Source organism: Haliotis rubra, unplaced genomic scaffold (assembly GCF_003918875.1).
Source record: "Haliotis rubra isolate DU_JTF1 unplaced genomic scaffold, ASM391887v1 Scf1703, whole genome shotgun sequence".
In the NCBI taxonomy this organism is placed as follows: domain Eukaryota; kingdom Metazoa; phylum Mollusca; class Gastropoda; order Lepetellida; family Haliotidae; genus Haliotis; species Haliotis rubra.
This window is the reverse complement of record NW_025765674.1, coordinates 32,084-59,699: the sequence shown is the minus strand read 5'-3', so window position 1 is coordinate 59,699 and position 27,616 is coordinate 32,084. Positions and strand designations below refer to the sequence as shown.

Genomic DNA, 27,616 nt, shown 5'->3' with positions numbered 1-27,616 from the left:
CTCCGCAAACACATTCGCCGTTCGCAGAACCGAAATTAGGAGAATTGACTCAATCTCGAACACATGGGTGTGTTTGCACGTCCTGGCGATATAAGAGTCTCTGTTGAGTCAGCTAAATCCCTCCCTTCCTGGTCAAGAAAACAAAGAGGTGGATTTCGCCCGTTTGCAGCATTCCTGGGACGTCGGCGGGTATAGCAAACCCCAGCCCTCTCTCATGCCTGATGGAGACCTTAATTCTTAGACAATATCGCATCATGGAAATATATCATTACAACTGACCTTACGCTTGCCTTTCCATCAAATACCTCTCGCCAAGAACTCTATGTAGTACTGTGGTGTCGTAACCTTGTTCAAAGGAGGGATGTGCTTATACCCGCTGTGCTGGGCGGGCATGCCTCTGTCGTGGAAACGCAGCCCTCGAGAAGCTTCATGTGCCTGGTTCTCGGCGACCTTCAGCAAGAGGGCATTTTGGTTAAACTGGCTGATGATCTTTATTGTGGGTGCCAACTCTATCCCCTGAATTCTTGTCAAATTGGTGATGGAGTGTTCTGTGACACACTTAACAAAACAACCTCCAATTTGTGAGCTAAAGAAGACCCTTCATCGCGACCATCTTCTGTCAGTATCTTCAGATGGAGATGGAAGGAAAGCGGACCCTCAAGGCTTGCTTCGTCGATGTATTCAGCACTTGTTTCCTGCCCCCACCTGAAGCGGGCTAAGCAGGGTTGAGATCCTCCAATGCGGGCATACAAAGGTCCTGGCACTTCTGTCCTTTCTAACTGTGCATCAAAGCATCTCGCTCTTGGATAATGTCCAGGCAGGCAAACAGTCGCAAGAGGTGGTTGCATGGATGGATATCCTCTTAGACACCTTTACGGCTGCTAAGGCTGCTCTCAATCCAATGAGAGCAATAACTACCTCACCCAGCTGTTCCAGTGAAGTGGCAATGATATCGGGTGCTTACACTATATGTGACAAGACAGGATAAGCCAAGAGTCGCTGGTTTCTTCTGTGCGCCAAGCTCCGCGGCCGACAGATAAAATAAGCTACCTTATTGTGATCAGAGCTCTCGCCATAGGCGTAACAACTAAAACACTTCTCACCGTACCCTCATCCAGTACAAACACAATAAGCTTTCGTATACTCACCGACAGCAAACCCTAAGTCCCAAGCATAAGTGAGAAATTGTGCTGTGTTGAGTTTTCGGCAAGCTCACATGTATCAACTTTTCACTCAGCAGTCAGCCATTATCAAGCCTCCGTCTGCCATCTATCTGGTAGTGCCAACATCTCTTCAGACTTAGCCAGTAGAAATGCCGCCGAATGCAAGGATGAACTTTGCCAATTGTGCACTTTGATTAGAAAGTCTGAGGAAGCCCCCATGCTGAAAATATCTGCTCAGGATATCGTCAATTGGGACTCTTGCCATGCCATTCAGTCAGACAATCACGATCTCCGACGTGTATACTCTCACCTAGCACAAGGAACTCGACCATCCAGGAAGTAGACTGATGTCAGGACACTAAGTGCTACTTAAACGTGGTAACTATAGCTCGGGATGGGTTATTAATTGTGCACCAGCATGAGCCCTTAGCTCCCACTCGTGAGCGCATCGTAGTGCCTCGTGATGTACTTGGTGGCCTTGTGACAGCCCTACACCTCCATCTTGACCATCCGGCATGCCACTCAGCTTAAACTTGTCATGCAAAGATACTTCTTTTGCCCTAGACTTGGACAAAGCTGTCGAGCTCACCACCACCTCCTGTCATGTGTTGCTCTTCTCGTGCAAGGATTCCTCACAAGATGAAGTAACAGTCTACTGGACACCCTCCAGAATCTATCGGTCTTCTTTTTGCAGCTGATGTAATGAAAAGGGAGAAGCAACCTGTTCTTGCTGTGCGTGAATATGTAACTTCCTACTCCGCTGCTTGACTCATTCAGGACGAGCCTAATAAATCCCTGCGATATGCTCTCATCCAGCTGTGCATTCAGTTGAAACCTCTTGCTGGCCCCCCTAGTGTAGTGAGAGTGGATCCAGCTCCTGGGTTCGTGAATCTAACGAACGACCCCCTACTCAAAAAAACACAATTTGTTTTGGAGGTAGGAAGAACCAAGAATCGTAACAAAAACCCTGTGGCGGAGAGAGCGGTCCATGAGGTAGAAAAAGAACTGTTGTCTCAAGGCCCTGTTGGTGGTGCTACTACTCCCCTGAACTCTCAAGGTTTATCAGCTATGGAGATGATACTCACGCCAAGGGATCAGTTCACTCAGTCTCAGTTTCCCATATCTGATATGGAATTCATATTCAAACAGCATGAAAACAGACAGTTGAACCATTCCCATAGTGAAAAATCCAAGAACCCGCTGATGAACACGATGCCTACACCTATCATCACTGTCAGTGATCTGGTTTACCTGCATTCTGACGGTACTAAGTCGTATGGTCGTAAGATATATCTTGTTGTTTCTGTTGACGGCGCTTGGTGCAACATCAAGAAGTTTGTTGACTCCCAACTTCGTAGCACCTCCTACCGTGTCAAGCTAACGGACTGTTATGAGCCACCGAGTCAAATACCTCAGTACCAGCCCCACTACTGTGACTCTAACCATGACAACGACACTATACCTCTCAGCGACTTTGAGTTGAGTTTGGATATTTTACCATGCTTGCCTGTCACAGCTGTTGACAGTCGTATTAGTTGGCTAATTTGGGGACTGGTTATTCCTGCAAGGATTATCAGTTCCTTGCTGTCAAGTGACAGCCATGAGACCATTCGAAAAGGTATGAAAAGTTGTTTGTTACCGGAGGTACTAAGGTCTAGCGAAGTGCTGTGACCAACTGACGGGCCCTATACTATGTGTACGCGAACGGTGAGCGTTTCCCGTGCCCCACCGGTAGCACCCGTCATAAACATATGGACAACTGCCGTGATATTGCTGGAATATTGCTAAAAGCGGCGTTAAACCAAAGTCACTCACTCACTCTTGGTATAATGAGCAGGCTCGACTGCTGGAGCAGTTCGGATATTTATCGACATGAAAAGAAAGTTGATTATTGGAAAGTTGAAATTATCCCACTTGTCTCTTTAATTCCTGTTCAGGTGGGTAAATCAGTGGAAGGGAATTGGCTTTTCTATGGCTGTTGAACGATATTAGATCTTCGAGATACCTGAAACTTAAGTTACACTTCTTGACCAAATTATTTTGTTATGATTTTGCCAATTTTGAAATTCTCATTCATATGCATCAAGAAACAGGTCCACAAAGAGGGGAGCACAACTGGTGTCCATGGAGATGTCTACCTCTTGCCGAAATGTTTTCCACCACAAAGTTACAAAGACGTTATCAATGAGGAAGTCCAGCATTTCATATACAGCTCTAGCAATAAACTTCGAATAACATTTGCTTCATTTTTGTCAAATTGTCCGGAAACTCTGATGGGAGATATATAGGTATATCTTCGTTTACCGCGTTTAATGACAAATGCCCCCGTGATAGAGGAATGAAGTTTGTCTTTAGTTTGTCATGTCAAAAAATGGTATACAACGATGAAACATGAACTGTTTTCACACGACGGAACTCGGCTCCTTTCTGAGACTAAAAATTCAAGCCAATCTTTTAATTTTTTAAGAACCCACATAGTACTAATTCTGCTTGTCTTAAATATTTCCTGCAAATGTCGAAAAAATCCTTCTTTCATGTTTTTAAGAATTATGGTTAATCTTTGAGACAGGAACTTTGTGGTATATTTGCTGGACCCAGCAGTATATCTCTCTTTGAACGGATTTTAAATGTAGCTTTGAAATCCAGTACAAAAGAGAAATAGACATGTCTTCAGGTTTTAGAGTCATGTCAAACGTTGACAGCACCGATAAATGGTTTGTCTGTGGGAGACACTATAAATATTTCATGCCAGGCAACCAGACTTTGGATGACAGTTGGAATGGACAGAAAGGATTTATTCCAATTCTTTGTCCCACTTTTCAGTGCGTGCAATCCACAACATAAAACCGTGTAGCAAAACAATAATTCTTGGCAGCTGCATGAGATAGTATTTACATCGTGATCTGCCATTTCCAAGTTCTGGAACAAGATCCTATAATTGAACAACCTGGATGAAATTGTATTCGAAGGATGCTGCTAGTTTATCCTGAAATCTTAAATATTTTGACACATTTTGGAAAAATGATTTTTGTAACTTTAATTACTACATCAACTTCTTTGTTTGTATTTTTCAGATTCACGTGTTGTCTTGGTCTGATTCAGCAGAGTTTGGTTCTGTTTTTGCCAAACGTTTTGACGCAAAATATCAAGAATTATACACAGTGGAACGTAAGTTACATAATGGACAAAAAACGTTGTGTTCCATTGGTACCCAATCAACCTTACAAATAATTTCCAGTTCACCAATCTTTTGAAAGCATGCTTAACAAGGTTTCTAACAAACAAAATACATGATAATTGCAAATTATTAATACCATCAAGATGCATGCATAAGTACATACATGCATAGGTGCATACATACATGCATACATACATGCATAGATACATTGATGCATTGACACATACATACTGAGATGCAGATATGCATAGATACATACATACATGCATAGATACTTATAAATGCATCCAGGCACCCGTGAAGAGCCACCTCATCGTGGTGGGTGCTTGGTAACGCTAAGCGCTCTTCAACTCCCCGTTGTGGACCCAAGGGTATATTTGGTCCACCAACCCGTTTGCCGTGGGTTGCGCCCCTGTGTCGGTGGAGGACCGTAGTCTGGTGGTTGAGGGTACTGGGAGCCTGGAACCGTGTTCCTATTGCCCAACACACCACTTTGGCCCTTACTTCACCTAGAGGGGTGGTAGAACTGGCCCGGTTCTATCAATCGGCTGGTCACGCCAAGCCCTGTGCATGGTGATTATTCTCTGCATATTTTTGTTACTGGGTCTTGGACATTTTGATTTTCAGTAAACAAATGCTTCATATATTACATTGCCTAGAGTCCTATGCCAGAAGGCGGTGGCTCATGGGCCAATCTGGCAATTTTGACCTCCAGGTTCTGTTTGTCTTCAGGGATCTGTCTAGGGCAGAACCAGCCTGACTTTTACCTTGTTTGGCAAAAATAGCTACCTGTGTCCATTTTGCTGGAGTATAGCATCCCTGTAACCCTGGTGTCTGTAGTTGGCTTCCACTACAACACCGTCCCTGTTGACACTCCATGGTGGGTGGGCAGCAGGGCTGTTGAATATATTTTCCTTCATTATGGCTATCCCACAATTAACTGGTTCTCGGTCAAAAACTAAGAGAAGACATGTTGATTCTGATGTAACTAATTCTTCAGATGAGGAATCTGTACACAATTCTGATTATTGGCCAAGATTTCTAGTCGTAGCAGGTGTCTACGGTCAGCCCCTCAAAATCAAGTCAATTGAAGGCATATGCGGTACCGATACCGTACAGAATGTTACCAGTCTCCTTTCTGGTTTGTTGCTCATGGAATGTGGGCGGAGGCAACAGTCTCTGAATCTGCTGAAAGCACATCATTTTGCAAATACTGAGATCGTTGTCTCAGTGCACAAAACTTTAAATTCGTGCAGAGGTATTGTACGCGACCGTGCAAAGTGCCTCTCGGACATGTCTGAGGATGAGATTGCAGAAGAGCTACAGAGTCAAGGTGTAACGCATGTTAGAAGGTTCACTAGGAAAGATGGTGAGAGAATTATCAATACCAATACTTACCTCTTCACGTTTGCTCTATCGAAAATCCCCTCATCAATCAAAGCTGGGTATTTCAACTTCGGAGTGGATGTATATATACCAAATCCTCTCCCGTGTTTCCGATGTCAACAGTTTGGACATGGTGCAAAATCTTGCCGTAACTCCCAAATTTGCTCCCGCTGCGGTAAAAAACATGACAGTACAGACTGCACAGATATGATCAAGTGTGCAAACTGCAGCGGCGACCACATGTCCTTCTCAAAATCATGCCCTTGCTCTGTGCAACAAAATAATATTCCCACAATCAAATATTCTAAAGATATTTCTTTTACAGAGGCAAAGAAATTAGTAGAAAAGGAGACTTTCTCGTCTACTTCTATAGTGTCTTACACTGCTGCAGTTTCCTCCTCAAATCCAAAGGTTGCTCAAGGATGTCAAACATCAGTTAACTGGGTATCTGACCGTTCTTTATGAAGTAGTTGCTGAAGTCATGCCTTCCAAATCTACATCAGCTTCACAAACCACCATGTCTGCTAAAGCAATACCAGAATCATGAACTGTGCCTGAAACCGAAAGTCAATCTGATGTGTTATTGAGATAAAATGAAACGCTTTGATTACAAAGAAGGAAAAACAAAAACTAAAGAAAAAAGAATCAAAGGGCCCCAAACATATTGAGGTACCTTTACCCTTAACTGTTCCTCTGGAGGTTCATAATATCTTTGAACCTCTGGATATGGAGGTCAGTCAATCGCTGCCATTACAGCATAAAGGACCTTCTCACACACGATCTCCTATTGTGCCCCCATGACCTGCCCTGACAGTTTGATACAATCGAACTGTGTCGAGGTCTTCGGAACAATTTTTCTGATCTTCAGATATAATTTCAAGATTTAAAACCAACTGCTCTTTGTTTACAAGAAACTTTCCTTATAATCACCGATAAATTTGATTTAGGACGATACAACTCATACCACCGCTTTTCTTCCCGAGGTGATAAAGCCACTGGAGGTTGTTCTGTTTTGGTGAGGCAGGGCATCCTTCATAGTCCTGTTCCTCTCAATTGTCCTCTCCAGGCTGTTGCAGTTCGAATAACATTAAATGTTGTTTTCACATTATGTTCTTTGTACATTCCACCATCGACTTGCCTTCAACAGTCCGATCTTCAGGCACTATATGACCAGCTTCCCTAAACCCTGTGTCATAATGGGGCTTTAAGTGAGTCATAACCCACTTTGGGGTAGTAATGCCATCAATGCAAAGGTAAAATTACTGGAGGATTTATTCTTAAACAACGATTTATGCATATTTAATGATGGTTCTCATACATATCTACATCCAGGAACTGGAACTTACTCTTGTCTGGATTTATCCATTGTTGACTCTAATTTATGGAGTGAATTTGAATGGTCAGTTCACGATGACCTCTGTGGAAGTGACCATTTTCCCACCATATTGAAATCTGTGACATCTTCTGATGTTCTTCCGTCATCACGATGGAACTTTGATAAAGCTAACTGGGATTTGTATGAAATCCTTGTTCTACTAAACTAACACCTGGTGCTTTTCTTGAGGGTCCCGACCCTGTTACACACTTCTCTAACGAACTTCTTAAAATAGCTGATGAATGTGTTACGAAGTCCTCTTCCAATCCACACATACGTAAACCATGGTTTATCGCTGACTGCAAACAAGCTAGGAAGGCCTGGAAGAAAGCTGAACAGTACTTCTATCGTCATCCTATGGTGCATAATTTAAATATGTTCAAAATTTTAAATGCTAAAGGAAGGCGTACTTTTAAACAAAACAAACGCCAGTCTTGGCAAAATTATGTTTCAAAAATAAACTCACGTACGCCAATGTCAAAGGTATGGAACATGATCCAGAAAATCAAAGGTAAGGGTTCTAAATTTAGCATTCACCATCTGAAAGTTGGGAATCAATTATTGACTAATAAATCAGATATTGCTAACAAACTTGGTGAGACTATGGCCAAACATTCTTCCTCATCCAATTATGTACCTGAATTCCAAAAATATCAACAACAGCAAGAAAATAAATCTATTAATTTTACTTCAGAAAATGGGGAAGATTACAACGAAACCTTTTCGATACATGAACTTCACACTGCTCTTGACCAGGCTCACGATACTGCTTCAGGAGCTGATGGTTTACATTATCAACTACTAAAGCACCTACCGGACTCATGTTTAGAGACACTTTTACATATTTTTGATAACATTTGGACATGTGGAAATTTTCCTTCCTCGTGGCACGATGCCATAATTGTGAACATCCCTAAACCTGGACGTGATCATACTGATCCCTAGAATTATATACCAATTTCACTAACTAGCTGTGTTTGCAAGACCATGGAACGCATGATAAATAATCGACTTGTTTGGTACTTGGAAACCAATAACCTCGTAACAGATATACAATGTGGTTTCCGTAAAAACAGAAGTACAATCGACCATTTAGTGCATTTAGAATCTTTTGTGAAGAATGCCATAATTAATAAACAACATGCAGTGTCTATCTTTTTCGATCTAGAAAAAGCATACGACACGACATGGAAACATGGGATTTTAAAAGATTACATAACTTTGGATTACGAGGCCGTTTGCCTCAATGTATATCCAAGTGGGTTCTACCATGTCTGATGATCACAGTTAGGATCAGAGTGTTCCACAAGGCAGTAGTTTGTCTGTCACACTGTTTAGTATTAACATTAACAGTTTGTCAAAGGTTTTAAATGATTCAATTGATGGATCACTTTTTGTGGATGATTTTAATATTAAAATATGCATACTATTGTACGGCAATTGCAGTTGTGTTTAAATAAAATAAATAAATGGTGTCTTGAAAACGTCTTTAAATTTTCCAAGTCCAAAACTAATTGTTAACACTTTTGTAGAAAATATAAGCCGCATAAAGACCCAGAACTATCTGTAAATGGCACTCCGATCAAAGTTGTCAAGGAGGCCAAGTTCTTGGGTCTAATTTTCGACTCCCATTTAACTTTTTTGCCGCATATTAAATCCCTTAAAGCTAAATGCCCGAAGGCACTCGATTTGTTGAAAGTTGTTTCCAACTCAAAGTGGGGAGGGGATCAAGCTACCCTCCTCCACCTATATCGATCATTGGTACACTCGAAACTTGATTATGGCTCCATCGTATATGGTGGAGCCTGCAAAAGCAACCTAAAACTACTTGATAGTCTCTATGTTGAAGCAGATGAGCCTACTCTTACACAACGCCGTATAAAATTATCTTTACAATACATTACTAAACTATATTCTAGCGAGTCTAACCCTGCATTTAACTGTGTCTTTAATCCCCTCTATGAGGATTTATACAACAAAAAACCTTCTCTTCTTCCGCCTCTTGGGCAGAGACTTAAGCCCTTTATTTCTGCTGACGGCATTGAGCTGGAAAATATACCTTCTTCCCATCTTCTTTCTTCTCCGCCTTGGCAACTAGTGAGGCCTGAAGTTGACCTAACTCTGACAAAGTTTAAGAAATCTGAAACTAATGAATTACAATATAAACAAGAATATAATCAACTAAAGCTAGATATAATACATATAAATCCTTATTTACAGATGGGTCCAAAGATGGTGGCGCGGTTGCATGTGCCACTGTCATTGGATCCCGAACAATATCTTCTCGATTACCAAATAATAGCTCTATTTTCACAGCAGAAGCTAACGCCATCTTAACAGCTCTTAAATATATTAATAAACACCTTAAATATAAACAATTTATCATCTTTTCCGATTCTCTTTCGTGTCTTCAGGCTATTAAAAATCTTTCTTGTAAACATCCACTTTTATTAGAAAGTATTGAATTGTACAATGAACTTGCTACTGGCCAATGCGACATCGTCTTTTGTTGGTTACCCAGCCATGTTGGCATTTCTGGGAACACAATGGCTGATCTTGCTGCTAAGGCAGCACTCAACAAGTCTGTGACACCACTTCTAATCCCATTCTCTGATTGCAGAGCTAGCATTGGAACCTACATCCGTGATCTGATGCAGACGAAGTGGGACACCCAGGTAGGTATCAGTAAATTACATGCAATAAAACCTTATATTGGTTACACCTACGATGTCGCATTGGCCATACTAGATATACTCACGAATATTTACTAAAAGGCGAAGATGCTCCGTTTTGTATCCCTTGTGATGAAAGGATCACAGTCAAGCATGTCTTGCTTGACTGCATTGAATATTCCATCATAAGGGATAACTAGTTCAAAGTAAAAACTATGAAGCATCTTTTAAATATGGTCAGTTCTCATTTAATTATTGCATTTTTAAAAGAAATAGATTTGTTAAGTGATTTGTAAAGAGATCAATGGTATTTTAAACGTGGTAGTATAAATTAGTAACTGTAATTGTTAGTGGCTGTATCCTCAAGGGGGTTAAAGTATCGTAAAATTATTGTCTTCCTGAGAGGGTACGTAAGACCCAAAACTTTCAAAGTAACATTTAAACGTTCCAAATTTTTTAAACGTAGCATTTTTGTTATATAAATTTTCGGCTAAGTTTTCCAACAATCGCAAGTGGCTGAAGGGATGGTGTAAATCCAACTTGGGTCCATGCAGGTAGCAAAGGCACTGTAAGTCCCCATGGTCCCTAGTATGGTGATCTACCTTCAGTTGTTGGCGATCTATAGCCCATTTTTACATTGTATTGTCCAAACATGCTTTTCTACTTTTATAGATATATGCTAGCTAGTTTTAACTTAATCTGTGATACTCTAGTAATTTTATTGTCCTTCGTTGACAGGGTTTATATAATATATGTATGTATAATGAATTTAGAACTAGTTTTAGTCACGATATGGCTGAAATATTGCCAATGCGACTTCAAATTTTGACTCACTCACTCACAAATGCATCCAAACACCTATATGTATGGCATTTGTGGAAGACGTGACCTTTTGTGAAAATATGACGCCATGAATGGAATTCGTCATTCGAATGCAAATGCAGGTCGTCAAAATTAGGCTCAGCACATATTTCAACGCGTCTAAATGCATCGGTTGCAGCACTCGCTTTACCTCTCTAGATAGACGTAATGCACCTGAAGTAATTAGGCTTAAACTTCCACCGAAATGGCTAGCCATTCCACAGCCGTGTAGAGGGTCATGAAAAGGGAAAAATTAGATAAAAAGTATGTCAGGTTCTTTTGCATTTATTCTTTTTAGAGAGGGTCATGAAAAACATGACAAGGGCATGGAGAGGGCCGTCCAGAATTATGACCAGCATGACGGGAGAATAGTCCAGATATTGACTTATAAAACTGGGTCATATCTTCCAGAGTTATTGGGGTTTTTTTCATAATTGATAATTTTTATTTCCTGCTTCCCCTGTTACAGAAAAGGCCGAAGAGCCAGGGAACCTTCTTTGCAAGAAGGTTTATTGATCACAGGAAAAACAGGATTTTTTTCTAACAAAGCACAAAACAACAACACCAGACACCACAACACATTTACTCACCAATCACACTAACAAGCTTCAAATATTTACAGTAAGTTTAAGTTCAAGTCCATTCAGCCTATATGAATCATTAGGGAACAAGAAGAAAGAATTCAGAAAATCATTTAAAATTTGCAAAATCATGATATAACATCAACTTTTTATAAAACTTATCTTGTTCACTTTTACTGAAGGATATATTCTTTTCAATAAAATACCTGTCTTGTAAATAATGTCTAAAATGTTTAAAACTAAGAGTAGTTTTTAATACATTACATTTATATATGAAGAATTTAGCTAACAACAATATTAAATCAAACACATCAGTATATGCATTTGTTCTCATTCCAAACACAATATTTTGCAGGTCCAATTTCATGTTGTGAACATGTTGACATTTATCATTCAATAATTCTAGAAAACATTTCCAAAAAGCTTGCACATGTTCACAATACCAAAACAAGTGGGAGATTGTTTCAACCTCACATTGACAAAAGGTACATAAGTTGCTTCCAGCTAATTTGATTTTAAATAGAAATGAATTAGTTGAGAGATTGCCATGTATAATCCTGAACTGAAACTATTGAAGTTTAGTATCCCTTGAAGTCTTTAAAGGTTTAAAAAATATTTTTTCCCATTCAAGTTCAGCAAGCATACAATCCTCCCACTCATTCATGAATTTTAAGTTTACATCAGATGCAGTCAAAACATAGTAATTACACTTGGCTCCCCTCTTAACAGACATCAATTTTCGAGGGTAAGAAAGAGATAATTCAATTTTGAAATCAGTAATGGTTTTATAATAGCAATTCTACCAAGTGGTGTAATTAACCTGTTGATGATTAACTGAATCTCAAATAATATATTTTCAAAATTCCTTCGATCCATAACATTTAAATCTGTTGAAAATATTACACCAAGGGGCTTAACGGTATGAAGATAAGGTGTTTGCCCCTTTTAACGAACCAGTTTAGCTTAGTTTCCTATTAATATTCCTGTTGTCCAGTTGTTACGTTTTTGGACACTTGCGTATGCTTCCAAAGAAACCGGTCACAGGATAGAAGACGAGGCTTGGTCAAGTTGGCACTCCAAGCAAAATTTCGTAAGTCCCAAAACATTCAAAGTAAATTTCAACTTTCCGTTTTTTAATCGTAGAATATGTGTAATTTTAATGTATGGCTAGATATATCTCAATTGCTAACAGCTGAGGGGATGATATAAATCCAGGTAGGGCCCATGCAGGAAGCAAATGTACTGTAAGTCCCCATGGTCCCTAGTATGGTGATCTACCTTCAGTTGTTAGCGATCTATAGCCCATTTTATATTGTGTTGTTCCCTATAGTTAAAATGTTTTAGATTCAGTTACTAGTTTTACATCTATATCTGTGATAATCTAGTTATTTTACTGTCTTTCGTTGGCAGAATTTTATAATTTCACTTAACTTGTTGATATATTTATAACTTGCTCTAGTCACGATATGGCTGAAATATTGCCGATGTGACTTAAAATCCTAACTCACTCACTCACTCCAAGCAAAATTTAATTTGATTCAGGCCATTGTATATTCAATGTTTATTTGTTTGTAAACTCAAATTTATTATATTATGATCGCCATTCCTGTAACTGATAGGTTAGCACAAATGAAAGTACCTACACTGATTAGATTTAATGAAGGATAAACATCCTCTCCACAACCCGGAGAATGCTTCATTCAGTAGTACTGTTATTTGAAGCCTCTCCGTGTAAGTGAACAATAAGATGAAGATACACCATATGGATGCATAAACACCTTCCTGTAGTTCCCTCTGACGCAACACATCGTCAAGTAGGCAGGTGGGAAAAAAACTAATTAAACAAACACTCTTTCGGGGCCAAAGATAAGAAACTGATGCCCGAACTGCGAAAAAATAACGTTATCCGCTAGCCATTTTGATGAAAAACGGTGTCTGCTGATGCAGTGCCCTGTTATATACTTAATTATGTTTTGTTTGTTTCTTGTGTGAAGGAGCACCTTTCTTTTGAATTTCTGTACCAAAGAGAGAAAAAGGTAAAGTAAAATAAAAGGTTCCTGATGTAAACAAACTCATAACACTGAACATGGCCAATTCTGACACCTCAGTAACCATGCTTGTTTATAACAACCCTCTCTCTCTCTCTCTCTCTCTCTCTCTCTCTCTCTCTCTCTCTCTCTCTCTTTCTCTCTCTCTCTCTCTCTCTCTCTCTCTCTCTCTCTCTCTCTCTCTCTCTCTCTCTCTCCCTCCCTCCTCCCTCTCTCTCTCTCTCTCTCTCTCTCTCTCTCTCTCTCTCTCTCTCTCTCTCTCTCTCTCTCTCTCTCTCTCTCTCTCTCTCTCTCTCTCTCTCTCTCTCTCTCTCTCTCTCTCTCTCTCTCTCTCTCTCTCTCTCTCTCTCTCTCTCCCTCCCTCCCTATTTCTGTAGAAATCCGAATATACACAAAATGAATCAGCTTTTTCACTCTAACAAACTAGGAACATTTAGGAAATTAGCAATATTTTGCAAAGTAATAATGTCTCACTTCAAGCAACGCCCCCACAAAATAATCCATAACGGATTAGTGTAACATTGTTTATTTAACTGGTTAAATGTTTATACAGACAGTTTATTATTGCAACCAAGCAATATGTTAATATGACCACTTTATGTTTCAAGCCTGTATTTATATGGTACATTATGATGTAAACTTGTACCTCTAATGCCGCAGAACGCGGCCAGAGTGTAAATAAAGTTCAGTTCATTCAGGTTGTCAGTCCAGATTTGAAGAGGTCATTATGCGACGATGTCACATTGGCCACTCGAGATATACCCACGAATATTTGTTCAGATGTGAGGATCCTCCATTTTGTGATGAAAGAATCACAGTGAAGCAGTGAAGTCCTTCTTGACTGGATTGATTTCCCATCACCAAGAATAATTATTTCAATGTTTGATCTACAAAGGATCTTTTTAATCATATTGCTCCCCATTTTTAAAATGCTTGCATTTTTAAAATAAATTAAATTAATTAATAGATTTTGACATTGTGTAGATAGTTGATTATTTTAATACTGGTAGAGTTGTTACAAGGTTAAATTGCATCCCAAAAACCATGGGAGAATTACATCAGATTCGTATTTAGATTTGAAATTTTGCTCATGAGTCATAGCGGTTAGGCACGGTATGGAGACGGAAAGATTCCATAGAATGACGTTTAGCCGCAGGCTATGGAAAGAGAGACAGAACACATTTGTTGTGAAAGACATAACAGATTAATCTTATATTGAAACAAACAGCAAAGAGGAGAGTGACCCAACGATTCTTACGGTACTTTTCCAATCGTAATATTCATGAGTGCAAGGTTGGATACAGGCTAACCGAATCAAAACGATTAGCTGAAACATGTGATCAAGATCAGGCCAGGCTCGAACTATATAAAAAGACAGGTTGGGTACTGAGCGGGTGGTGCGGGCTTTTTAGTGACGGAAGCCAGTCCAAGCACCTCAGTTGCCCCATATGGTACGAACCTGCCCTGTCTGATGTTGAAGTTGTAGTTAGAGAGATGGTCTGAGACAGAGTAAAGCTATGTGAGTATAAACTTGGTGTTGCGTTTATCTATGAATGTATGTGTGCCAGTACATGAATGTTATGTGTTTAATTGGGAGTTACGGTCCTCCGAACCCTCACTCCTTGACTTAGCATCCTGCAACGGACCAAGCGAGTGGAGCGCCAGAGCTACCATCTCCCCGAACAATGGGGAACGACCATAATCAATAGGTTACTGTGGTAGGGTTTACTAACATCCAAACGCCAGTTACGATAGAGTCAAAGTTGCAATTTAGATAGTGAGAGGCTGTATCCTTGAAGGGGGTTTAACTGTTGTACAGTTATTGTCCTACTGAGAGGGTACGCAATTCCCAAAACTTTCAAAGTCAAACTTTTAATCGTAGAATATTTGTTGGTTGAAATAATAGATAAATCTCACTACAAACACCACCGGCTGATAGGATGGTGTTACCCCGGATAGGGTCCAAGTAGGTAGCAAAAGCACTGTACGTATGGTGATCAACCTTCAGTTGCTGGTAATCAATAGCCTGTTTTTACATTTTAATGTCCTAGATAGTATATACTTTAAGGCACATGCTAGTCTTAAATCTTTAACTGTGACATTCATTTTGTTTTACAGTCCTTCGCAGACGGGGCAGTGGGGTAGCCTTGTGGTTAAAGCGTTGGCTCGTCACGCCGAAGACCCAGGGTCGAATCCCCACATGGGTACAATGTGTGAAGCCCATTTCTGGTGTCCCCCACCGTGATGTTGCTGGAATATTGCTAAAAGCGGCGTAAAACAAAACTCAGTCAGTCAGTCCTTCGCAGACAGATTATAGAATGTAACATTACCTCGTATTTAAGCATGACCTTTTAGTCACGATATGGCTGAAATATTGCTAAGTGACTATGCATTTTAACTCACTTTTATTACCGTCATTTTAGTGATTATATTGCACAATCTTCTTCTCTTTGCAGTGAGGTATCTCGTTCCAAGAGGCTACAACCCACTTTAGGCTACCATTAACACAAATATATGGGGAAAGATAGTGGAGAATGCCTTTTTGAAAAATACTTATAAGGTATTAATTGTGATTCTGTGTTAACACACACTTATATTGAGCAAGTGACTCATCCTTTCCTTTCAGAGTCCTCTGATTGGTGACCTGGTAGTCGAGAAGATATTGTTGTGGATCCAATGACAGGGACACAGCAAATTCGTCTCCACCCTTGGTTTCTAAGAATTGTATGCATTATCATTTAAAAGAAAGTTGCGTATTTGTTTATTTTTACCCCTTTACTTTTAATTAATTAATTGCGGCAAATGCAAGACCAGTATAACAATGATGTTTCAGTCAAATTATCGGAAAATGGTTTCCGTTTGTAAAAGAATTATCATATATATTACATACGTGTTTGTTTCTATTTTTGGTCAAGTGAAGTCGGTGATTGCTTTCTTTTGCCATATAGTTTGTAATGCATACAGTTCTTTTCATTCGTATTATACATGATTCTCCATAAATATCATCATCATCCCCTTAACTTTCCTACAAACGCCAGCGGTAAATCCAGCTAGGGCCCATACAGGTAGCATTTACTTTAGTTTTACGCCCCTTTTAGCATTATTCCAGCAATAGATCAGCGGAGGACACCAGAAATGGGCTTCACACATTGTACCCATGTGGTAATTCCATTGCAACAGAAGTACGTGTCAAAGTGGGCTGACTTGACTGTTCCGGTTAGATACCTGTTGATACCCTCGTCAGCGATGTACAAGTTAAAATTTCTGGACAATGTTGGAAGTACTGCATAGGCTTCTACTTTACATATGTTTAACCCACAGAAAGGTATACAACATATGATGTCAACCGTCAACAGCTTTCAGTGGACATATTTTACCTAAGCTTCAGTCAGGTAATCTAAGTCTTGAAGATGACATGGTCCAGTTCTATCAGTGAGTGAGTGGGTTTAGTTTTACGCCGCACTCAGCAATATTCCAGCTGTATGGCGGCGGTCTGTAAATAATCGAGTCTGGACCAGACAATCCAGTGATCAACGGCACGAGCATAGATCTGCGCAACTGGGAACCGATGACATGTGTCAACCAAGTCAGCGAGCCGTTAGTCACCTCTTCTAACCCGGATCTGGTACGTAAATCCCCATCCTTCAAAGTAAATTTAAACGAACCAGATTTTTAAAACGTAATATTTTTGTAGTTTTTTATTATGGCTAGAGTTCACTACAATCACTAGTGGCTGAAGAGATTATGTAAATCCAGCTAGGGGCCCCGTGGTCCCTGGTATGATGATCTACCTTCAGGTGGCGATCTATAGCCTATTTGTATTTGGGAGATAAACATACTGTGTTGGAAATTCAAAGGTATATAACGAAATTATAATAGCTTTAGATTTGATTTAAAACCGAACGCGTAACGAAATTATAATAACATATTATAAATAAATTAAAAAAATTAGAGCTATTATAACTTCGTTATATACCTCTGATTTTCCAGCACAGCATGTTTATCTCCATTCTACCATAACCGCGTTATGAAGATTTTTACAAGATACATACTGTGTTGGAAAGTCAGAGGCATATATCGTGGTTATATACCTCTGAATGACTTTAAATTAACCAATCACAATCTAGTATTTACGTAAGTCATGGCAGAATTTGCAATGTCCCAAGTAGTATATATTTTTAAGTTACAGGACACAAGTTTTAAATCTCTGACTGATATATTAGTTGTTTTACTCTCTTTTGGTGACAGATTTTAAAAAATAAAATTATAAAGTATCTACTGTTTTAGTCACGATATGCCCAAGTGACTTTAAATATTAACTCACTCACTCACTCACTCACTTCATGCTGTTGATCCCTGGATTGTCTGGTCCAGATCCGATTATTTACAGACCACCGCCATATAACTGGAATATTGCTGAGTGCGGCGTAAAACTAAACTCACTCACTCCATATCTCCACGGTCTGCCATTACATTATTGTGGTTACTCTAAAAATAATGTCCTTTCTGAGCGCGTTGAAGTCTTCTTCAAAAAGGGAGTACAGTGAAAGATATATCTGTGTTCTGTGTTGGTTTTCTTTCAGAGTAAAGAGATATGTTTAAGTGAGCTGAAAATGATTGGCTCAAGAACCAAAGATTGCTGAGTTTGTGTGTTTCTTGTTTATTCCAGCAGTATGGCGGCGGTCTGAAAACAAATCGAGTCTGGACCAGACAATCCAGTGATCAACATCATGAGCGTGTTTACAATGGGATACAATAAGATATGTCAATCAAGCCAGCGTGCCTGACCACCTAATCCCCTTAGTCGCCTCTTACGACAAGCAGGGGTTGCTGATGATCAATTCTAACCCGGATGTTCATGGGTATTTCGCGGAGGGTTCAACGAAGCAGACCTGCATGCGCAGAGATGTCGTCGTAGGTCACGTACATTGATATAAGTTACGTTTGTCATAAGTCATTGCATGCAATATACATGGTTTAATTCCACATGCGTGACGCGTGGTCCCAACTCACCTTAAAGGGATCTGCTGGCAAATAAACGCCGAACGTAGAATAGGTGTGTATCTCGTAAAGGTCAAGGCCGCTGTTGTTTTGACCGCTGGCTAGCCGCAAACAGTGGTCAGAGTAGAAATTGCGTCTCTGGAACTGATTAGTGACCGACTTGTATGTCCACGACCCCACTGTGACGAGAGTCTGGAGAAAAGGAAACACAGAAAGTTAATTCCGCGAGTGTTTTTAAATGGCACTTGCAGCCTTGGCGCTCTATAAAGATCTTCATTGTACCATAAAACCGATTCTAACAGTCAGTAAATTCTTCAGTAATAAATACTGGATTGTGATTGGTTAATTAAAGTCATTCAGAGGTATATAATCATGTTACATAGCTCAATTTAATCAAATTTAGAGCCATTAGAATATCGTTATGTGCCTCTGATTTTCCAACACTGCATGTTTATCTCCTAACTAATGCATTATGAGTTACCCGAGAGTTTTGCAATATAAAATATGCATTAAAAGATCGCCCATTTCCCCAAATTTGGATAATGCATTATGAGAACCACTGGTGTCTGCAATATATCTAGTGCATTAACAGATTCGACAGTTTTCTCAAATTTGGATAATGCATTATGAGATCTTCCATAGTCTACTGTACGGGCAATACGTCACGTGATCGTAGCCTGACGTATAGATAATACGGAAATTGATGTATCGATGATCAATTGTTGCCAGTGGTCCGATCACAAACAGTAATCAGTCGATTAATCTACCAATCCTGCGTCAGAATCGTTGTGGTAATCGAATACCAGTCCTCGATTGTGACTTTTGTTTTGTCAGCAAAATGCTAAGAAATGTCTACTCATGTAGAAAGTCTTGTCTTTCCACATGACTCACTCCCTATCGGATTCACCTCACCTCACCTCACCTCACCTCACCTCACCTCACCTCACCTCACCTCGCCTCACCTCACCTCACCTAACCTCATTGTCTTCGGCATGAATGGCCGCCACCTGGCGTCCAATGAAAGCCAGGAGTCTCTTCAATGGAACGCTAGCGTGCGTCCAATCAGCGAAGTCCAGGATGTTGAGAGACGTGGTGTCATAGCACGTCTCACTGGAAGCGTGGCCTGCATGAACAGGGGAAGTATAATGTTAGTTAGGGTGTCTTAGTTAGGTGTCATATCAGGTTTACAATTGCATTTTGGGTGTCACAAGACTGGGTCAGTCAAGCCCAGTATTTCGGCTAAGGGAAATCGTCTGTCTGCAATTTGGCCCCGGTCCGAAATTATATAAAGCCACTTTTATGTTTCCGCCGATTCAAAATCTGAACCTACCGACTGCTCATTCAATTGCATCCTTCCTGTGTCAGTGCTAGATTGAAGGTTGTAAGTAATGGACAAGTGAGTGAGTGAGTGAGTTTAGTTTTACGCCCCTTTTAGCAATATTCCAGCAATATCACAGCGGGGGACACCAGAAATGGACTTAACACATTGTGCCCATGTGGGAAATCGAACCCGGGTTTTCGGCGTGACGAGCAAACGCCAATGGACAAGTTAACATTCAAAAGGACGCTAAGGGCTCGATATTAACATTCATCTTTGTTTTATTGATACTTATTAAATTTGTGACATGGTAATATCTGATACAATCTAGTTGATGTCCTCTGCTGATTTTCTTTGTTGTTCTGTTCCTTTTTTGTAAGTCAGATCCTTTCCAGATGCAGATTCCCCAAAGTCACCCCTAAACATGCAAATTAAGGGGCAACTAGGATGCAGATTATGATCTTCTTTGATTATGTTGATATTTTCTTCTTTTTTTTTTCTTTTTCTGATCGCCAGACCTAACTTCAGACCATGGTGGCAATGGGGATGATATAGAAGCTACTCTGTCCTAACCTCGTATGGTTAATATGGCTGAAGGAGTCATTGTAGGTACAGGTACTACAGATATGTACTCCAGGTACGTTTCTGTATACAGACATGTACCCTGAACGAGGACAAACTACAGAAACGTACCCGGTACCCTAAACGACCTACGAGTCCATATTCCGCAACCTAAAACCGAAACCGTATGTAGTTGTCCCCTTTCAGCTGATTGTGAGTAATGTACGTTGTGCACCGTGACATATTCGTTACTGTGTATGCGCTTATATAACGATATCAAATGCATCTAATACAACAGTATGACCGTTCCCATCAAGAAAACTCCACAATGCAGAATGGAATCGTCCAAAGGTACGTTTCTGTATTCTGATTTTGGCTAGGGTACATTTCTGTAAACAGAAACGTACCTGGGGTACACATGTGTAGTACCCGTGCCGACAACGACCCCTTCAGTGTTAATATGTGTTATATTCGGCGCTAATTTATTGACTTTATACCACCTGGCATCTTATCGCTAATGTCACGTCCAAAGTTGACCAGTACAGCGGTTTGCCTCGATAAGGCACGGGTCAAAGGGAGATTACTCTTCAAACCTTGTAAGTTTTCACTATAATTTTCATCATTGGAGCCGGGAACTAGATTTTTGAAATATTATTGTCCTTGAACATCACAGTTAATGATTAAAGAACAATGTCGAATAACGAATGTTTGTACCATGTGAAAAGGGAGTTGGAAAATTTAAGATGGCTGTTACTGGCACAATCGGTGTTCGCATGGTCTCATTTTGCGGCATTAATTAAGAAATTGAGGTGAGTGAGTCTGGTTTTGCGCTGCACTCAGCAATATTCAAAGCTGTATGGCGGCGGTCTGTAAATAATCGAGTCAGGACCCACCAATCCAGATCATCAACAACATGAGCATTGATCTACGCAATTGGGATACAATGACATGTGTCCACCAAGCCAGCGAGCCTGACCTTCCGATCCCGTTAGGCGCCTCTTTCGACAAGCATGGGCTACTGAAGATAAATTCTAACCCGGATCTGCACGGGGAGACAGGCATGGGTTACTGAAGATCCATTCTAACCCGGATCTTCACGGGTCACGTCATCAACAACCATCTTAGACTCTTACTGACGGTATACGGCTCGTATAGGATAAGTAGTACTGCTCTCTGATTGGTCAGTCTCCTTTTGAGCATAGTCGGTGTCAATATCTCACAAAAATACTTTGGTTTAACTGTTCATTGACGACTCTATATCATTCTCCAGTAATTTCGAGGCCCTAAAAGCTGGTATTTCGCTTAACCTTCATAGCTATCGCTTAAAATAAAAATTCTCTCCTATTACCCATATAAATAACTGTTTTATAAACAAGTTTCGCTTCTCCTTTCACAGATAAATGCTTGCTTTGAGGGAAAATTGAGCAGTGGATAATCATACCAAAATGTGGTACTTGATGTTTCCTTGCCTGGCGTTCAACATTTGGGCGATAAAACAATTTCTTGTTCGGTTGCAGTATACTGTGTCTCAGTTTGGAATATGTTTACAGGTCACCGTAGTGTAGCTGTAATATCACTGACTTCTACTGAATGGGAAGGTGCTCTCACCGACGTCCACGCATCCTTCCGGTTCGTTGATGATCTCCCATATCCCCAGTGCGAATATGTTCTTCAGGGCCTTCACAAGCGGCTTCAGCCCGTAATCTATGTAAGGACTGCAGCTTCGAGTCGTCATACAGAAGGCCGCCCAGTCTGTCCCCTGATTCCAGAGTACAAAGGTAAGCCAAACATAGTAAACTGGATGCCGTTGTACAAAAGCGATCTTAGCTCTAAGGTGGCCGTAACTCCCATACTTTAACATAGACTTAAGGTAGTCTTAGTGCTAAGGTTGTTTTGTACAACGGCAACACCTGGTATTCACATAGTAAATAGGTATTCACCAATGTTTGGCTAAAGAAAAACAACCATTAAAATGTTCCCTTGATGGTAAAGCAGTTGATACGAATAGGCCTAATCCGTTTGTATTTATCTTTGTAGTGTTTCGAAGACTGTTTTCAGTACTTTGGAAAACGTTTCGTAATATTTTGGTCAAAATTCATTTTCAAGTTTTTACTTTCGTTTTGCTTAGCAGTTTACGATCAGTGAACGAAAACTGGTTGATTGCATGTTCATTACATTCGCATATCCTTAGCCTGTCAGTAACAGTTTAAATACATGGTAGATAGCAGACCAGTGAAATGTGTTTTTTGTTAAAGTTGATGTCAAAACTGCATTTTCCGACTGACTATTATCTTGAGAACCTTAAACTAAATTTTTCTTTCTCGTTTTCTAGGTTGCGTATGATTTTATGACGATTTTAGCAATATTCTAGCAATATATCGCGGCGGGGGACACCAAAATGGGCCTCACACATTGTACCCAAGCGGTGAATCGAACCCGGGTCTTCCGGCGTGACGAGCAGGATGCTTTAACCACTAGGCTACCCACCATGACCTATTTTTTAGAGACGCGGGAGGGATAATGGATGCGTTCCATCAAACAGCATCGTGGAGGCAGGGCCGATATCTACACAAAATAAATTATTCGGTGACAAAATGTTTCTGCTGAGAAAGATCATTAAAATATACAAGGGCTGTGACCTCTGTAAAACCAAGCAAACATAAAAATAATAATACAAACTGCACAGAAAAGATATGTTCGATATTTGGATCAGTGCTGTTACGAATTACCAGGTTTAACGGCGCAGTTCCATAACACCAAGTTGACGAGAATAAACGTTTCTTCCAGAGCCTCGTTCAGGAAATCGGTGAGGGTCACAGATGAGGTCACAGTCAATGCCAGTCACATAGCCAGAGCTGTTGAAATTCGGTGTGAACGAGCCATCGATGTGGAGCCACATTCCTGTACAAACATTTTGTCTTTGTGGTTGAAGGCTATGGATTATTAAAGGCTATACGTTGCATATATTTTCCGTTTGGAACATTCTACGTGCTGAAAGGATATTCTTTGAAAATGCACAATATATGTAGAACTTTGAAAGATTGCAACAATGGAATACTAGTTGGAGACCAACTGAAATGGATTTTGATTGTGTGTTGTTTTTTGCCTCACACAGCAATATTCCAGCTCTATGGCGACATCTGTAAATAATCTAGTCTGGACCAGACAATCCAGTCATCAACAGCAAGAGCATCGACTTAATCAATTGGGATACGGTGACATGTGACCACCTGATCCCGTTAGTCACCTCTTACGACGAGCATGGGTTACTGAAAAACAATTCTCAGGGTCACTGGTACAAAAAAAGCTCTCGCATATTTTTGTAACACAACTGTTTAATTCAACATGTTCTAAATAGCAAATCATTCTCAGAGAAATAGTCCTCATTAGTGTTTCCATTCACACTTAATGTAAACTTTCCTTATGCTAAGACCCGTGAAGGAAGGTCGGGTTTGAATATTGGCCTTCAGTAACCCTGATCTTCAGTAAGATCAATTGGTCAGGCTCGCTGACTTAGTTTACATATCCCAATTGCGCAGATCGATGCTCATGCTGTTGATCACTGGATTGTCTGGTCCGAACTAGATTATTTACAGGCCGCTGCCATAGCTGGAATATTGCTGAATGCGGCGTAAAACTCACTCACTCACTCCTCGAGCTACGTACTTCATCGGCAAGGAAAACGGAAACGTTTCTTATACTCACGGGAGAAATAAATTAGCACAAGCGGTCGTAAAATATGTTTTCGTTCCACAAAATACGCGATATGTCTGTGAGTTGTGTTTAACATCATTTGAGAAATGTTATGAGTGCACTAACACTCACGGGAGGGAGAAATAAATTAGCACACGCGGTCGTAAAATATGTTTTCGTTCCCCACAATACGCGATATGTCCGTGAGTTGTGTTTAACATCATTTGAGCAATGTTATGAGTGCACTTACACTCACGGGAGGGAGAAATAAACTAGCACAAGCGGTCGTAAAATATGTTTTCGTTCCCCACAATACGCGATATGTCCGTGAGTTGTGTTTAACATCGTTTGAGAAATGTTATGAGTTGCACTTACACTCACGGGAGGGAGAAATAAATTAGCACAAGCGGTCGTAAAATATGTTTTCCTTCCCCACAATACGCGATATGTCCGTGAGTTGTGTTTAACATCGTTTGAGAAATGTTATGAGTGCACTTACACTCACGGGAGGGAGAAATAAACTAGCACAAGCGGTCGTAAAATATGTTTTCGTTCCCCACAATACGCGATATGTCCGTGAGTTGTGTTTAACATCATTTGAGAAATGTTATGAGTGCACTAACACTCACGGGAGAGGAGAAATAAATTAGCACACGCGGTCGTAAAAATATGTTTTCGTTCCCACAATACGCGATATGTCCGTGAGTTGTGTTTAACATCATTTGAGCAATGTTATGAGTGCACTTACACTCACGGGAGGGAGAAATAAATTAGCACAAGCGGTCGTAAAATATGTTTTCGTTCCCCACAATACGCGATATGTCCGTGAGTTGTGTTTAACATCATTTGAAATGTTATGAGTGCACTTACACTCACGGGAGGGAGAAATAAGTTAGCTGGCGGTCGTGAAAATATGTTTTCCTTCCCACAATACGCGATATGTCCGTGAGTTGTGTTTAACATCATTTGAGCAATGTTATGAGTGCACTTACACTCACGGGAGGGAGAAATAAATTAGCACAAGCGGTCGTAAAATATGTTTTCGTTCCCCAAAATACGCGATATGTCTGTGAGTTGTGTTTAACATCATTTGAGCAATGTTATGAGTGCACTTATACTCACGGGAGGAGAAATGGAGATGCTGAAGCGGTCGTAATATATCTTTTTTGCGTTCCCCACAATACGCGATATGTCCGTGAGTTGTGTTTAACATCATTTGAGCAATGTTATGAGTGCACGGTAAACTGTTACGTTGTGAGCGATGTTTCAGTTGTGATGCATTGTGCCTGTAGATTAAGTAAAGGGGCAATCGATGTATGCGTGTGCTGGGGTGGCAGGAGAAACGGGCCCCACATATTGTACTCATGTGGAGAATCGAACCCGGTCATGGGCTCCATGTGCGAAGTGCAAACTCTTTAACCACTACTCTAACCCACCACAGCTAAAGGAGTGAGTGAGTTGGGTTTTACACGCCGCTTTTTAGCTATATTCCATCATTAGATCACGGCGGGGGACACCAGAAATGGGCTTCACACAATGTACCCATGTTGGAAATCACCCCAGTTTTTTCGGCGTGACGTGCAAACGCTTTAACCACTAGGCTACCCCACCAATCCCCACCGCTTAAGAAACATAACGATGGTAGAGTGAGTACGTGAGTGAGAGAATGTGGTAGTATACCTTTTTAAGGTGGCAAAAAACAGAAATGGCCTTGACACATGGTAACCATGTGGGGTTCGAAACCGAGACTGAGCGTGGCGAGACAACACACTAACCACTGTGCTTTACTCCACTGCCTCCATTCAGACACTCAATGTAATGAACTATACTATTCACACTTTGCTAAGGATTAAATCATTGATTCGATAGAAAACTATGATGTGGGGTCAAATTTGGTTGAAATATCTAATCCTATTGTAAGCATGGTTCCAAGTTTTCTGTGTGTCATTTGATCTGGTGGATCCCATACCTGCTATTGACAGGCGTTGTGTGTGCTTGTCAATGACCCGTGCCATGATTTGCAAAATGGTTGACTGGTGCCATGAAAACCATTTTATGGTTACTTATGTATCAAGCAGATACGATTAATAGCTTAAAGTGACGGTTTTCCTGAAGATGTGTTACCATATCATTATTTATCCAGTTTAAAATGGATACAATTTCAAATTAATAAATCTACGTTTAAGAAAAGTTGCGAATTTTTGTGATCCTTAGCAAAGTGTGAGTAGTATACTTTGGAACAGTAAACGCTAGAAAGTGACTGGAGTCTTGTTTTACAACGCACTCAGCAATATTCTAACTATGGTATAAAATTATCGAGTCTAGACCAGACAATTCAGTCATCAACAGCATGAGCATCGATCTACACAACTGGGATACGATGACATGTGTCAAGCAAATCAGCGCGACTCACCACCCGATCCCGTTAGTCGCCTCTTACGACAAGCATGGTTTACTGAAGATCAATTCAAACCCGGATCTTCACAGGTTACACAAAGGAAGCATAATATAAGGGAAGTACTGAACATCCGCTGCGAGAAATACGATCATGGGTCACGTGTTCTGCTTCCTGTTAAAATTCCGTTTTGAATGAGGTTAATTGACTGGACTTTTGTCAACCATCTCGTACTTTGACAAGCTGGTCCACAGAGAACAATGCGTTTCCGAAACACGTTGCACTACAGTTGAGCTTTTACGTGTTTGATACAGCCGTGATGTCTACAAGAAGATTATTTAGGCGTCTTTTATTTCTTATTTTATGAATGTGAGGGCCTGAAATCACAAATTTAAATTAAAATATAAATTAATAGAGTAGTCGTGTTTCACAGCCTATTGTCTAGCTCTGCCTTTAGCAACAGCTCATATGACAACGGTCTGTAAATAATTGACTCCGTACCAGTGATTGACATCATGAGCATAGACGCAGTCGGGATACGATGGTACGACACGATCAAGGTGTACGACCCGCATAGCTCCTGGGGACCTGTATCCTACAATGAATCCCCGGGGATTGTTGGTTTTGGGGTTTTTTTATGATTTTGTTTTCATCACAAATGTTTTGCATAAACTTTGTAAATTCCATTTTTCACTCTACCGATTCTTATATTAAATGATCACCATAAAACGTGAATGCACAATTTAATATATTCAATAAACAGTAATTATAGCAATAAGATATATTTTACACACCCAGAATAAAGCACTGGCACAGCTGACTGATCATAGAAAGTGAATATATGATCTATCAATACTTCAACCAGTCTCTCTCTCTCTCTCTCTCTCTCTCTCTCTCTCTCTCTCTCTCTCTCTCTCTCTCTCTCTCTCTCTCTCTCTCTCTCTCTCTCTCTCTCTCTCTCTCTCTCTCTCTCTCTCTCTCTCTCTCTCTCTCTCTCTCTCTCTCTCTCTCTCTCTCTCTCTCTCTCTCTCTCTCTCTCTCTATCTCTATATATATATATCTCTCTCTCTCTCTCTCTCTCTCTCTCTCTCTCTCTCTCTCTCTATATATATATATATATATATATATATATATATATATATATATCTATATATATATATATATATATATATATATATATATATATATATATATCTCTCTCTCTCTCTCTCTCTCTGAGTTGATCCCCGACAGATAGCACCTTCTCCCCACCCAGACCCAGAGCCCGTCCCTCACATACAGCTTCCTCTGCCCGTGAGACAGCACAAGGAGCCAGGAGACGGTCACAACACGGAGCCACCCACCATCCGAGGCCATTGCTGGGCAGTGTGATCGTTGCCAGCCA

General features: G+C 40.3%; 1 protein-coding gene across 1 annotated transcript; it reads right to left on the bottom strand.

The window, feature by feature from the left end:
- Nucleotides 1-297: 297 nt before the first annotated feature.
- LOC124272577 (mannan endo-1,4-beta-mannosidase-like) lies at nucleotides 298-27,588 on the bottom strand. The gene is made up of 6 exons (XM_046707780.1): nucleotides 27,484-27,588; nucleotides 21,753-21,903; nucleotides 19,243-19,388; nucleotides 18,274-18,457; nucleotides 7,396-7,401; nucleotides 298-548 (listed from the first exon to the last, which is right to left on the bottom strand). The coding sequence occupies exons 1-6, from the start codon at nucleotides 27,586-27,588 to the stop codon at nucleotides 298-300; spliced, it is 843 nt and encodes a 280-aa protein (XP_046563736.1).
- Nucleotides 27,589-27,616: the final 28 nt, after the last annotated feature.